Source organism: Brachyhypopomus gauderio, chromosome 6 (genome assembly GCF_052324685.1).
Source record: "Brachyhypopomus gauderio isolate BG-103 chromosome 6, BGAUD_0.2, whole genome shotgun sequence".
NCBI lineage: Eukaryota > Metazoa > Chordata > Actinopteri > Gymnotiformes > Hypopomidae > Brachyhypopomus > Brachyhypopomus gauderio.
The window spans coordinates 6,386,127-6,398,601 of record NC_135216.1 but is presented as its reverse complement, the minus strand read 5'-3'; the positions used below and the strand labels follow the sequence as shown (position 1 = coordinate 6,398,601).

The following is a 12,475-nucleotide window of genomic DNA, read 5'->3' as shown; positions in this document are numbered from 1 at the left end:
ACAAGGGTGGAGTGCCCTCTCTGGGTCAGGAATGAGCCCTTGCCTCAAGTGGAGGAGTTCAAGTATCTCGGGTTCTTGTTCATGAGTGAGGGAAGGATGGAACGAGAGATTGACAGGCGGATCGGTGCTGCGGCTGCAGTATTGCGGACGCTGTACCGGACCATTGTGGTGAAGAGAGAGCTGAGCCAAAAGGCAAGGCTCTCGATTTACTGGTCAATCTACGTTCCGACTCTTACCTATGGTCACGAGCTCTGGGTAGTGACTGAAAGAATGAGATCACAAATACAAGGGGCCGAAATGAGTTTTCTTTGCAAGGTGTCCGGGCTCTCCCTTGTAGATAAGGTACAGAGCACGGTCATCTGGGAGAGGCTTGGAGTAGAGTCGCTGCTCCTCCACATAGAGAGGAGCCAGTTGAGGTGGTTTGGGCATCTGGTCCAGATGCCACCTGGGCGCCTCCTTAGGGAGGTGCTCCAGGCATGTCCAACTGGGAGGAGGCCCCGGGGAAGACCCAGGACACGCTGGAGAGATTACAGCTGAGAACGCCTTTGTATCCTCCCAAAGGAGCTTAAAGAGGTGGCTAGGGAGAGGGAAACCTGGGCCTCTTTGCTAAGGCTACTGCCCCCGCGACCCGAACCCGGATAAGCGGATGATAATGGATGGATGGAACTGAAGTTATTGTATTTTAACTATACACACTCAGAAGTGTCTATAAAGCTAGTTGGTGTTAATTACCATTAAATGTATAAAATCAAGCTCATATGAGTGCAGTCTCCATAGACAGACTGTTAGGCAGGGGTGTGCAAACGCGCACAAACCGCTTGAGGTTTTGTTATAGGGACCCAAATGCCAAACCACAAACAACAAAAACAATGAACAGAAACCTCCGCCAGAAAGGAATGCGGGAAAAGTGAGGAAAGAAAAAAAACACCCTTGAAAAAATATACACCAAGGGGAAAAAATGAGGAAGAACAGAGGAAAACGCAGAGAGGACTCGACTCGAGGTAAGTACAAAAATAAGAAAAATAACTCACCAGCGAAAAACAAAAACACGGAATGGAGTTGACGCGAAGAAGATAACCAGAAAGGAAAAATAAATAAATAACCCACAACTAAGGAATGCGGAATGAGATCAACGCGAATGTGGAAATCAACTGAAATGGAGCGATAGAAATAACAAATCAAAGAACACAGAATAAGATCAACGCGAATACAAGAGAGTAGGTAAGGAATCAAGTCACCTTACATGTTACACTACCTATTGTAGTATACAAAAAACTGAGAATATAAATTGTAATGTTTGGACATATGACAGTAGAAATGTGTAGATAAAGGCTGTGTAGACAAACTGAGTGTCACTGGGTGTACATGCAAAGTCAGTTGAGGGATGGAGGGAATAAAAGAATAGAAAAATCCAGCCATGAGTGGAGGACTATGAATGAAATCCTAGATGTGAAAGTGAAGTCACAGATGAGTCTAGTTTTGATTTCCCTTAAAAGCAAATCCACTCTGGACGTTCTTTCCCTACAAAACCCATCTACCCTAAATGACCAATTTCTGTAGGTTATATGTGGCCTAACAACCTCAACTGACAAGCAGCAATCTGAATCCAGAAAGGAACATACAGCACAAAGACAAGCAGTGTGTATATGTTTGTCAGTTACGTAACCATGATCACAGATGGCGGACACTGCTGAAAATGGTGGCCGTGGTTTTTGTCGCTACCCAATTCAAAGCGGAAACCCAACTTGGACTACGCATTTATTAACAGTCCTCTTTAGGATCCATCCTCACGTGTTCTCCATTTGAAGAAGATTCTGTTAATTTAAACAGCACTAAACCTCTGGCACCGTATGCGTCTACTGGCGGTGGTTCAGATTTTAATAAATCACAAAAGCATTATCAAGCCTCTGACAGAGTCCTGGGAATTAATCTTCATCAGCTTCTCAACGTTACAGAGATTCATTTCCATAAGCCATCCACAGGCCACCAATACTCCACCAGCATCAACAATCACATAGCATTAAGAAACAATTAGAACATTTAAAAAGGTATAAAATATCATTTAAAAATGTATTTTATTTAAAGAATATAAATCTACAAACAAAGTGGATATTGAAGTCACTCATAAAACACTTGTATAAAACAAAAAGGCAGTTATACAAAATTCCATAGATAATGCTGTATAAAAAGGCATTACATGCATTAATTAAAGTTTGACTAACATATTTAAAAAGAGCTTTCAACAATGGGCTGTTTGAAAGAAAGAAAAAGAAAAAAGGTAAAGGAACTGCACTACACTAGCCATGTGAATGACATTGGAAGAAAGAACTTTCATTAAACAAAATGTGAAGAATTCAGGCAATTGTAGTCAGACATACATACAAAAACACAAACATACATTATAATATATATATATTTCATACAATTTCATACAAAAAAGTGAAACAAAAGATTGTTCTTTTTCAGATGTCATGATTAGCATGTTTCTGATAATTACCATAAGAACAGCAATATTTGTGAGATTGTGGATTGCACATTCATTCTTCAAGGATGGGATCACTGTTCTTCAAACCAGAACTATAGTGTGAGAATCCCATTTTATTACAGAAGGTTTAATCAGGTTTCAAACTCTTAAACAACTATGGTGCTGGACTGTGTTAGTGAGCACAGCGAGAAACTGCAGGCTATTGGTTGGATCCTCAGTATTACAGCTGTTGGTGAGGTTATAAATGACAGAGATATGAAATACGTTCTGGGTTGCACAACAGTGAACTCTTCTCACTAATGTAGCAAAGCTGACATTCCTATTATTTGCATCAACCGTCCACACTGCCAAGCCCAACGCCCATTCTTGGAGACCCACCGACTGCGGGACTGCGTAGAAGACCTTGCTTCCTGAACATGAAACAGGATCTCAAGGGTTTGTGTCATGAGTGATGTACCAAAAAAGTGCATGTAAACATTTTGAAGAATGTGAACATTCATTACCCAAGGCAGGGATGGCAAGTAACAAAAGCCAGATGACTATAATTATGTGTTAAAAACTCTGTAGATGACTTAAACACACATAAAAAGGAAAAAATACAATTGGCAATGGGTTCAGAGATACAACCCTCGCATATGAAAACAGAAAAAGATTCGAAAAGCCAAATTTCTAGCTAGAAGTATTTTAATGAATGACAATACAGTGAATACAAGATAGAACTATTAAATGCGCTGAGATTCCCGTTTATAAGCAATATCTACTCTACAATTGTACCTACAGTTCTGGCCATGTCTGCCTAATTGTTGTGTGTCCAAAATGTCCTATTTCTGAGGAGACCTTGTGAAATTCAACGAATTCAAAGGCATCAAAACGTAAAACTTAGAAATGATTATAAAATATATGGCAGACTATTAGGTACACTGATAGATTATCTGTGCTTAAAGTTTTATTGAGTTACAAAAACATATTTGCCCAGAAGCAGAGATGGCCCCAGTAACTACTGCTTCCACAGGCAGAATCAAAAGCCAAGTGCTTTGGTGAAATAGCCAACAGAGGCAAAGTTGGACAAAGACCACTGATATACAGATATTATGAGGACAGAAACATCGGTGCCTACAAGCAGACCTCAAACAGAAGATTCCACATTTGTCCTAGAAACTTTTCACATCCTAGAAAGTTTCACATTTGTTGAGAAACTGTAAGCAACTGTTTTTGGGCGAGTCCATGAAGATCCTTTGATTATAGAAGTACTTGTACTGAAGCAGTGAGGTTATGCACCAGGGAACAGGTTTAAATAAATTGTCATGCAATTGAATTTCTGTACCATGTAAACACAGCTCAACTTTCTTGAAAAATGTCCCTCAGTCAAAACTAATTACTTTATCCACTTAATGTATTAAGTGACAAAATGCAATGACAAGTTATAGTTATAGGCATGAAGCGTGTTGTATGCAACACGGACGTGTAATTGCTCAGGACCACAGCTGAGGAAGTGTTCATGCATGCCGTATGTTTTATGTATTATGTTTTATATATTATTATCACCTTCCCAAGGTGATATACCTCGGGTCGTAATAATCTTCTTTCTTTCCTTGTCTAAAGTACTTTGAATTGCCAGTGTGTATGAAAGGTGCTATGTAAATAAACTTGCCTTGCTGCTTCAGTAATTTCTAGATTTTTTTAATTAAATGGAATCTTTGTGTGGAAATATGAGGACTTTCAAATGGGAGGGTTGTAAACCTGCATAAGCAAACGTGATTGGATGGCATGGTATTTCTCGCAGGTGGAACTGTAATTTTTACCACCCTGCCTCTCTCATATACAAAACACACACAATCGATGCGTAGGCATGAGATACATTCAGATCAGTGACGAGGTCAACACTGCAGTATAATATGAATGTAGCTAGGGCTCATAAAACAGCACGTCTTTCAGTTTGGAGATCTAAGATTCGTGGTGTGTTCAGTTCTGCAGATGCAGCTCTGGCATCTTTCACAATTATTTCATATGTCCTATAAAATATTTTAAAAAACTAAAAAAAAAAAATGTACCTGACACAAACACAGGAAATAAGACCTTTAGTCAAAAAGGAAGATTCACAATCTAACGTTGTGACGTAAGGATTATGATATATAATAATAGCAATTATTATTATAAATAAAATTAGCCAGTTATGAGTTTGGGAAACCGTCTCAGACCTTATAAGGATGTCCGTCCCAGTCCTAGCCCATGGCCCGGTCCCTCAACACGTACAGGGCAGGGTGGTGGTGCCGGAGCCCCCCAGCTGCCCGAGGGCCATGAGGAGAATATCCTTCTTCTCTTTGTAGAAGCGCAGCTCTCGTCCGGCCAGGCGGGCATCCTCCAGTTCGCGCTCCGTGGCCGCCAGCTCCCGGGCAACGGTGCCCGTGACGACGTGCTCACGGCTCGCCCAGTCCGCCGCCATCTGCGTGCGCATGTCGTCGTCCAGCGCACGGTGGGAATAGTGGGCCAGCACCTCCTGCAGTGCAAACACAACGCGGCTAAATCAGGCTTGGAAAAGAGAAAAAAACAGACGAGGGCGTCGACAACGGTCAGGATTTTAGTGACTTTTAACTTGAAAATGAAACACTGGTGCAGATTGACCTGCAGGGAGGTAAAACGCACGTGCTTTCATCAAGCAAAAAAGGTTAATTAACCTCACACAAGGCATGGACATGGACCAAAAATGAAATGGTAGGATCCGCAATGATGTGGTAGGAGATATTTAAAACACCATTTCCCATGTAGTCAAATCTATGGTCAGTATGGATGTATACAAAAATACATAAATTAGAAATATGGGAAGTGTAGTTCACATGGCACACCTTGCCATCAGGCTAAATATATAAAATTTTGACAAAAGGTTTGTGGTGTATGACACTGAAATGGCAGAGTGGTGTCTGACAGCGGGCTATCTCTAACGCAGACTTCATCGGTGGATGACGCACGAGTCAATTATTTTAACGAGGGAATATGCAGAGCTTGTAGAACAAAAGTGGAGACATTATAGCAACTGCTGAACCAGTGAAACGTACTTATAGCTGGCAGCGTTGTGAAAAGATAAGCAGTTATTTCACTATGAAAAGACAAAGCTGCATCTGGACGGTGCTGAACTGCAGGGAGCTGCAGTACTTCTGCTGGTGGCACCATGCTCAGCCTACATTTCCTTTCTTCTGCTCAAGTCTGAAGTAATTTCCACCTGAATTTTTTTTTTTATGTCTAGTTTCTGTCTTGTTGGGGTTGTGAGCGCCCCCCCCCTCCCAATCTATCAAAACCACAAAATTCACTGTTGTGTTTTGTAAAATCATCTTTCCATTCTTGCTTAACTAAAGCTTCGAAGATGACCGCACACTCACTGACGATAGCAAGAACAACTGCCACAAACATACATTAAGAGATTTACCTAAATAAATCCAAGCGGCACCAGAGCCATGACTAAACACGGATTAACCAGCAGTATAAAGTGGCTCATTAGGATTTTTATTGCTTTTTCTATGGACCTGTGTGTGAGGTTTTACACTTAACACAGTTTGTTGTGCCATCCTAGAAAGCAAAGTGAGGAGCTAATATTCAGTAAACAGTGTGATAGGACTACAGGGGTGTAGATGTCGAGGCGGGGCACCTGGCGTGAGCACTGCCTCTCTCTCATGGCCTTAAGGCTTCCGTTCCAGTGGAGCAGCTGGAAGACCGTCATCAGCTCCTAGGAACGAGAGGACAGACATTTTTACACAGCTACAGCGCCCACATTAGAGGACGCACAGCTGCTGTCTAAGGGACTGGTTTTTTTTCTCTTTGTTTTAAGAGCTGTGCCAATGAAAAGTCTTGTTTACACACTCAGACAGTGCGAGTGAGACGGTAAGGACAAGAGACGCCGTCACCTGGAACTCCAGCATGGATTTGCCCTTGTTGGACTCCAGCATGAAGCGGAAGGCCCCGATGCCCGTGTTGGGGTTGTCCGCTTCCTCTCGGTTTCCCTGCAATTTACACACAGAGCTCACGGTTCCATGGGTTTACCTTTGCAATGTACTGACGGCACGATAATGTCGGCCCCCTCGTTTGACATGGGTTTCTGTGAAGTTTGCTTCGTTCTAGACAATACTGCGCAAATTCCTGTCTTTGCTTTTCATATTAAGAAACCACATTAAACAATACAAGTGAAGCAGGATGCTACTTAATAGATATATAACCACAGATTTACATAGCATCAAATTAAAAGAAATACAACACTAGATGCAACATTTTAGAAAAATTGCTCAGCTGATAGAGAGAACGTCGATTCAAAATGGGTCTCATGGACTACACTCGGGACGTTTGGGTGAGGAACTCACGTTGAAGGAGGCCAGAGCCTCACACACACTCTTCTCGATGAAGTCGTCCGTGATGCGGCGTGACGGGTGCTCGTTGAAGACGGAGTTCATCAGGGCGATCTTGGCTGCGCTCCGTCGAGCTTCCGCCTTTGTTGGGCAAAACTGCAGATCACATGAAAATCAAGTCATGCGACACTCATATGGGCCACTTGAAATTTGCAAAACAATAATATATCAATTATCGCTAAAATTCTGGAGACAATTTCAATTCATCCTAATTTGTTTATTAGTTTAAAAGCAGCTCTTATGCTCCACTCATAAGGGAGACAACGCTTCTGGCATTTCAAACAAGTTAACACAGACCCGGTTTTCAGTACAAACCCTCACCTCCACCCTCACCTCCACCCTTAGCTCCACCCTCACCTCCACCCTCGCCTCCACCCTCACCTCCACCCTCACCTCCACCCTCACCTCCACCCCCACCTCCACCCTCACCTCCGCCCTCACCTCCACCCTCACCTCCACCCTTAGCTCCATCTTTACCTTCAACCCTAGCTCATGTTATACCTCCAAAACAAAAGACACTCAGAATAAGTACCTGAAAGCTTCCAAAGCAGCTACCCCCAGGGAGACTGACGTAGCAGACATAGGGGGGGTTGTTGGACGGGACCATCTCATACACCACCAGAGCTCCGTTCTTCAGCTCTGCTCCTCGAGACTGCTTCATTTGCCAGAACTCCTGTAAGGCCTCCACCACGTTCACTGTGAAAGAACAGAAGGACGTCTTAGCCAGTCTGCACACCACTACAATGAAAGGACTACCAACAGCCTCACACAACATGGACGTTCAAGAAACTACTACAAAGGGCCCAGAACACTTGACAAAAATAAGAAAGGCATAACGCCCTACACATTTACCGGGACAAGGAATTCAAAGCATTCTGGAATTAAAAATTCCACTAGGGAGTTTTTCCTTGCCACTGTCGCCTTTGGCTTGCTCACTGGGGGCTAGGACTCGGCACTTGTAAAGCTGCTTTGTGACAACAACTGTTGTAAAAAGCGCTATATAAATAAAATTTGATTGATTGATTGATTGATAGAAGAAATTCTTTCATTCTATCTGTCGAGCTACAAACCGCCCAGTCAAGCATCCAGAATGTGTTCTGAAATTATTATAATTAATGTAGGACGAACGTTGGTCTCACTGAGATCAGATTTATGCAGCACCACGCAACAAACCAGGAGGAACAAAGCTTGACCAAGTCACCTGCACTCACTCCAAAGAGATGAAACATATGGATTATCTACAATGGTCTAGGTGTGGTTATAATGTCTTATTATAATCGAATACATCACAGTATGCTTTCTTGAGCACATCATATAAAGAGACTAATTATAAAGAACATGTAAGCAGCCTAGAACTGTGTATATAGAGTCTGTAGTTAGTAAATCTGTAAAGTAAATCTTGTAAATGTAAAGTAAATCTTGTAAATGTAAAGTAAATCAGTAAATCTACCATCAGAGGTCTATGGTCGAACTTCTCAGCATATTTCAGAACAGACCACATTCTAAAACATTCAGTACGGTGAAAATGTCTTGATATGACAATAATATCAATTATCGCTAAAATTCTGGAGACAATTATAGTATATTATAGACAATTATAGTATAGTATACACTGTTCATAAAAGACATTAGATTGTGCCATGGCACTGTTAATCTAGAAGTTCTATAACAGCAGCAACAGCATCATTCCATCTGATCCTGTGCATGAATGAGATGCCTTTGAAATGCTGCTTGATAGATGTCAGATTAATGTGGCCCATTATTGTTCACCTTGAGAACGTTTACATTATCATAACCGCAACTCAAACACTGGTCAAAACAAATTGCAACTCAACTTTTACCATCACTGTACTAGGGGCCCCGGAAATAGAATGAGCACTCAGAATCAGTATCCTGCTTTTACGAGATTTTGATCAGTTGACATTGACTACTAAAGATTTATTTTATCGTCTTTAGTTCAAGTATGGGAGAATCTAAACTCTACAGATTTCTCCTTTGAACACTCAAATCACTGCCTCTCCTCCTCCTCCTCCTCCTCTCCCTAAGACTCAAGCAGCAGTGCAACCCAATAATCCCCCACAGACCCAAACAGCCATGACTGACCCGGTCGTTTCCAGCCCCATGCTGCACAGCATTCCTGAATCTTATTCTTCCCAGTTATTTACTAGAATACTTGTTTGATGGGAATTGCTGGCTCATTGGAGTATTAACTTTACATGACCAGAGTGAAAAGCCAACACAGCTCCATGAAGCTAGCTCTCAAGACTAAATATCGAAATACTTAAGCCAGGTTCCAAGACATTAAGTAAAATCAAAGCATAATAATGAAATAACAGAGCTGCTAAATATATAATGTATAAATTACACAAAAATGAACTGATTCTCCGAGTCCAGCACAAGACTCAGGTAAGATAAATCTTATGTCTCCTGTCTAGGTGCAGTATACCTATGCAGGTTACCAGAACTGGGTCCTGATGAGAAAAGAAAGACCAGTTCACCATATGAAACACATTACATACGCCTGTGCATTTCTAGGGACTTATTTTGAGATCTAATCCACGAGTCTGTGGTAAATGAAGAAATGACAGTCCAGTTCTGTGTCTGTAGGACATACCCCTGCCGTAGCCTTGGGTGTGTTTGGCGAAGCTCCTGACCACAGCATCAACCGCCTCCCTCAACACCGTCGGGTTCGCGGGATTGCACAGACCCAGCCCCGCCATTTCGACGGCTCCGAACCCCGTGCCGCCCATAAACGCGGCCCCGAGGCTGTGGAGAGGGGGCAGGGGCGGCGGAGGTCCCGAAGACGCCGACAGGGAGACCTGAGGCGGCAGGGAGGACGCGGGGCTGGTGACTCCAGGCCGCAGGGAGGACCGCGTCGCCGGGCTCGCTCCGTATCCGACTCCGGGCTGCAGGCGGTGCTGGCGAAGCGAGTCCATTGTCTTGAAGGGAGACTGCTCTGGAAAAATAAATCAGCTAGAAAAGATTTAAACGTCCGCTGAATTATACCGCAGTCGTGCTGACAAACACAGGCAGCCCGTCCAGGCGTCGTGAATTTAAAAGGCCGTTACAAAGAAGAAATAACGGGTTAGTCGTCCGTTAGTGGTGGGTCGTCCGTGTAGCATTTCCGCCGTTTGAGGGGAAAGTCGTTCCAGGATAACACGGGAGACCCGGAGGAGGACTTACTGCCTAATTACCTAATACATTAGTTTCAGTTTTTTCTTTATATCGGTTCCTTTGCCATTTCTGTGAACAAATGGGAATTTTAGACGGGAAGTTTAATTTTTTAAATTTTAAACTTTTATTTCTTTCTTTGCAAGAACAGTTCGTTTTCTAAAAAGCCAACTTATTATTCTATTTATTTCTATTATTATATTCTAATTAAAATATGTGAGCTATGTAAGCTTTTATATTTGTTTAAATATTACTAATTAGCACTAACCTAGTTAACTTGGCTGCCTAGAATGTCAAAAGTTGTTTCCAACTTTTCTAGCTTTTAAACTATGTCTATTAAACAATCAAAATGCTCGTATGTGGTCCATGTGGGCTGAGCGGTGTCAGTCCACCGGCCATCTGGACCACACATATAAAATTATATTCGGATTTGCTTGTATGTCTATGCATAAATAACTAAAAAAACGAAACCTACTGCATGGGGGAGAGTGGGGTAACAGGAACATATTTTATTCATGCGGTCCCATGTGAAAATTTAAAGGTAATTTACTGATTTTAAAAACTCATTTAATAACACATTTCTATTTTACAGTCACATTTTTTTTCTTAAAACTAACTTAAACAACACAAAACCAAACAAATGAAGTTTGGAAGACCAGTGCGAATATTATTATTAACTATTCAACATTCTAGTCATTAGAGCTGCAGCAAATTATGAAGTGTCACTCCCTCCTCACAGTCCTTTTGAGGTTGAAGTAGCTTTTAAAAACCATCATTCCATGGTAAAAAAAAAAACATAAAAACCCAAATTTCCTTGAAAGTGAAGGTGAGATTCTGGTCATCAGTGCTCCTCAGGATTCTGCCGAGCACTCTGGACTCTGGACCAAGCCAATGTAGTGGTAGCTCTCGCTTTTGGTAACATTTTTTTCCAGTCACCAACTGACAAATCTGAGGTGTCTGCTTTCTTTGCTCTCTGATGCTATACATGCTCCCCCCTCCCCTTCTGTGTATGAGTCATTTCAGATGTCTGCTTTTCAGGTGTATTGGATTGTATTTAGATTCCTGAATCTGTACGGGACTGTAATCTGACATGAAAGCTCCATTCACATGTTCACGGATTTGGTGGATATCTTGCTAAAGTTGGCAGGTATGTGTGCAAATTTGCTATTAACCATTATATATACTTACAATGGTAACGGTAATGTAATGTAATCATAATTATATTTTACATAGTAATTACATTGCGGTAGATCAACATTCAATTACAATGTGTATTTGTATTACAATGTATTATTACATATATTTATATTAATATATTTCTATGAATGTTTTATAGAATTACAAAGTTAAAATTAAGTGTTATTATTTAAGGATTTTGTATCAACTTTCTACCTACATGATTACAGTGGAGCATGGAACCATTTTACTGGAACATGCACTTCATTCAATTGCTCCATAATGGAACCCTAACGATTGCCCTTGTGTATCCATGGTAACTTTTTCGTTATTTTGGGAGGTTGTGATACACTCCCATTTAACACGCACGTGTGCAGTAGAGCTACACTGGTCTTCAGCACTGACCTAAAAATCCACCAACGATAACAGAAGAAGCCAATGTAGCATCCAACAAACAAATTATTGAACAAAAAAAAGGAAACAACACAAGGACTTAATAACACACAGGTGGGTGCAGTCACGCATCACCTGACAGCAGTGTGGCACAAAGCCAAAACAGATGTAACACACAACCAAAACATAAACAAAAATCCACATGGACACTACTGCCAGAGACTCTGCTGGTGATGGAGGGCCTCGTCACACGTTAATTACAACATTATCAATCATTCCTGTATTCAAAGTGTATGGCACTGGGCAGGCATGACCCACAATATGACCCTGGATGAAAGGTGGAAGTATGCATCTGTATAGGTACTTGAGTATGAGTGTGGTTTGCATTAGCATGTTTGGTTGTGGCCTGCACACCGATATAAGATATCGGGATTGGGTTCCCCCAAAACAACGTAAAACCAAGATTGTTACATAGTAGAGCAAGTTTTACACTGACACTATGATGATTTGGGGAAATGTAGCCCTATTCACTAATGGGAATGTGAATAGTGAACTGTGGTTGAACTTTCAGCTGGACTACATTGAAACGGCCTCTTGGGCTTTACTTGTTAAGTTTATCCTTTTTTGATCATCCCTTCATCCTCCATCCACATTACAATTCTAGTTTATTTTCCTTGCTTCCTTTCCATACATCTTTGCTCCTCCCTGGAAAAAATGTGAAGACAGAGGATGGATTTACAAACTGATATGTCAGTCACTGTCGGTTTCATGCAGCATCTCTTGTGGAGGACCGTGATGCATATCCGTGTCCTCCGTCACTGGGCCGTTACGGTTCTGTCAAAATCCAATAAGTACTATA

The 12,475-nt window shown here is 41.7% G+C and overlaps 1 protein-coding gene and 1 long non-coding RNA gene across 3 annotated transcripts; one reads left to right on the top strand and one right to left on the bottom strand.

Annotated features, from left to right (window-relative positions):
* Nucleotides 1-2,056: 2,056 nt before the first annotated feature.
* lix1l (limb and CNS expressed 1 like) lies at nucleotides 2,057-10,022 on the bottom strand. 2 transcript variants are annotated; one of them, XM_077008315.1, is made up of 7 exons: nucleotides 9,491-10,022; nucleotides 7,409-7,572; nucleotides 6,832-6,972; nucleotides 6,382-6,477; nucleotides 6,126-6,203; nucleotides 4,684-4,982; nucleotides 2,057-2,895 (listed from the first exon to the last, which is right to left on the bottom strand). In XM_077008315.1, the coding sequence occupies exons 1-6, from the start codon at nucleotides 9,810-9,812 to the stop codon at nucleotides 4,728-4,730; spliced, it is 1,056 nt and encodes a 351-aa protein (XP_076864430.1). In that variant the 5' UTR covers nucleotides 9,813-10,022; the 3' UTR covers nucleotides 2,057-2,895; nucleotides 4,684-4,727. The 2 variants fall into 2 exon arrangements, with proteins under 2 accessions (XP_076864430.1, XP_076864429.1); XM_077008314.1 differs by having other exon boundaries at nucleotides 2,057-4,982; nucleotides 9,491-9,996.
* LOC143516607 (uncharacterized) lies at nucleotides 9,997-11,716 on the top strand. The gene is made up of 3 exons (XR_013131745.1): nucleotides 9,997-10,962; nucleotides 11,071-11,194; nucleotides 11,454-11,716. It is a non-coding gene; the product is annotated as an uncharacterized LOC143516607 (long non-coding RNA).
* Nucleotides 11,717-12,475: the final 759 nt, after the last annotated feature.

Excerpts from the sequence above, each read along its gene's own strand:
- lix1l (XM_077008315.1), bottom strand. The coding sequence starts at position 9,812 with ATGGACTCGCTTCGCCAGCACCGCCTGCAGCCCGGAGTCGGATACGGA. Across the intron at positions 6,204-6,381 it reads AATCCATGCTGGAGTTCCAG|GAGCTGATGACGGTCTTCCA; the intron begins GTGACGGCGTCT and ends TCTCGTTCCTAG. Across the intron at positions 4,983-6,125 it reads AGAGGCAGTGCTCACGCCAG|GAGGTGCTGGCCCACTATTC; the intron begins GTGCCCCGCCTC and ends TTTGCACTGCAG.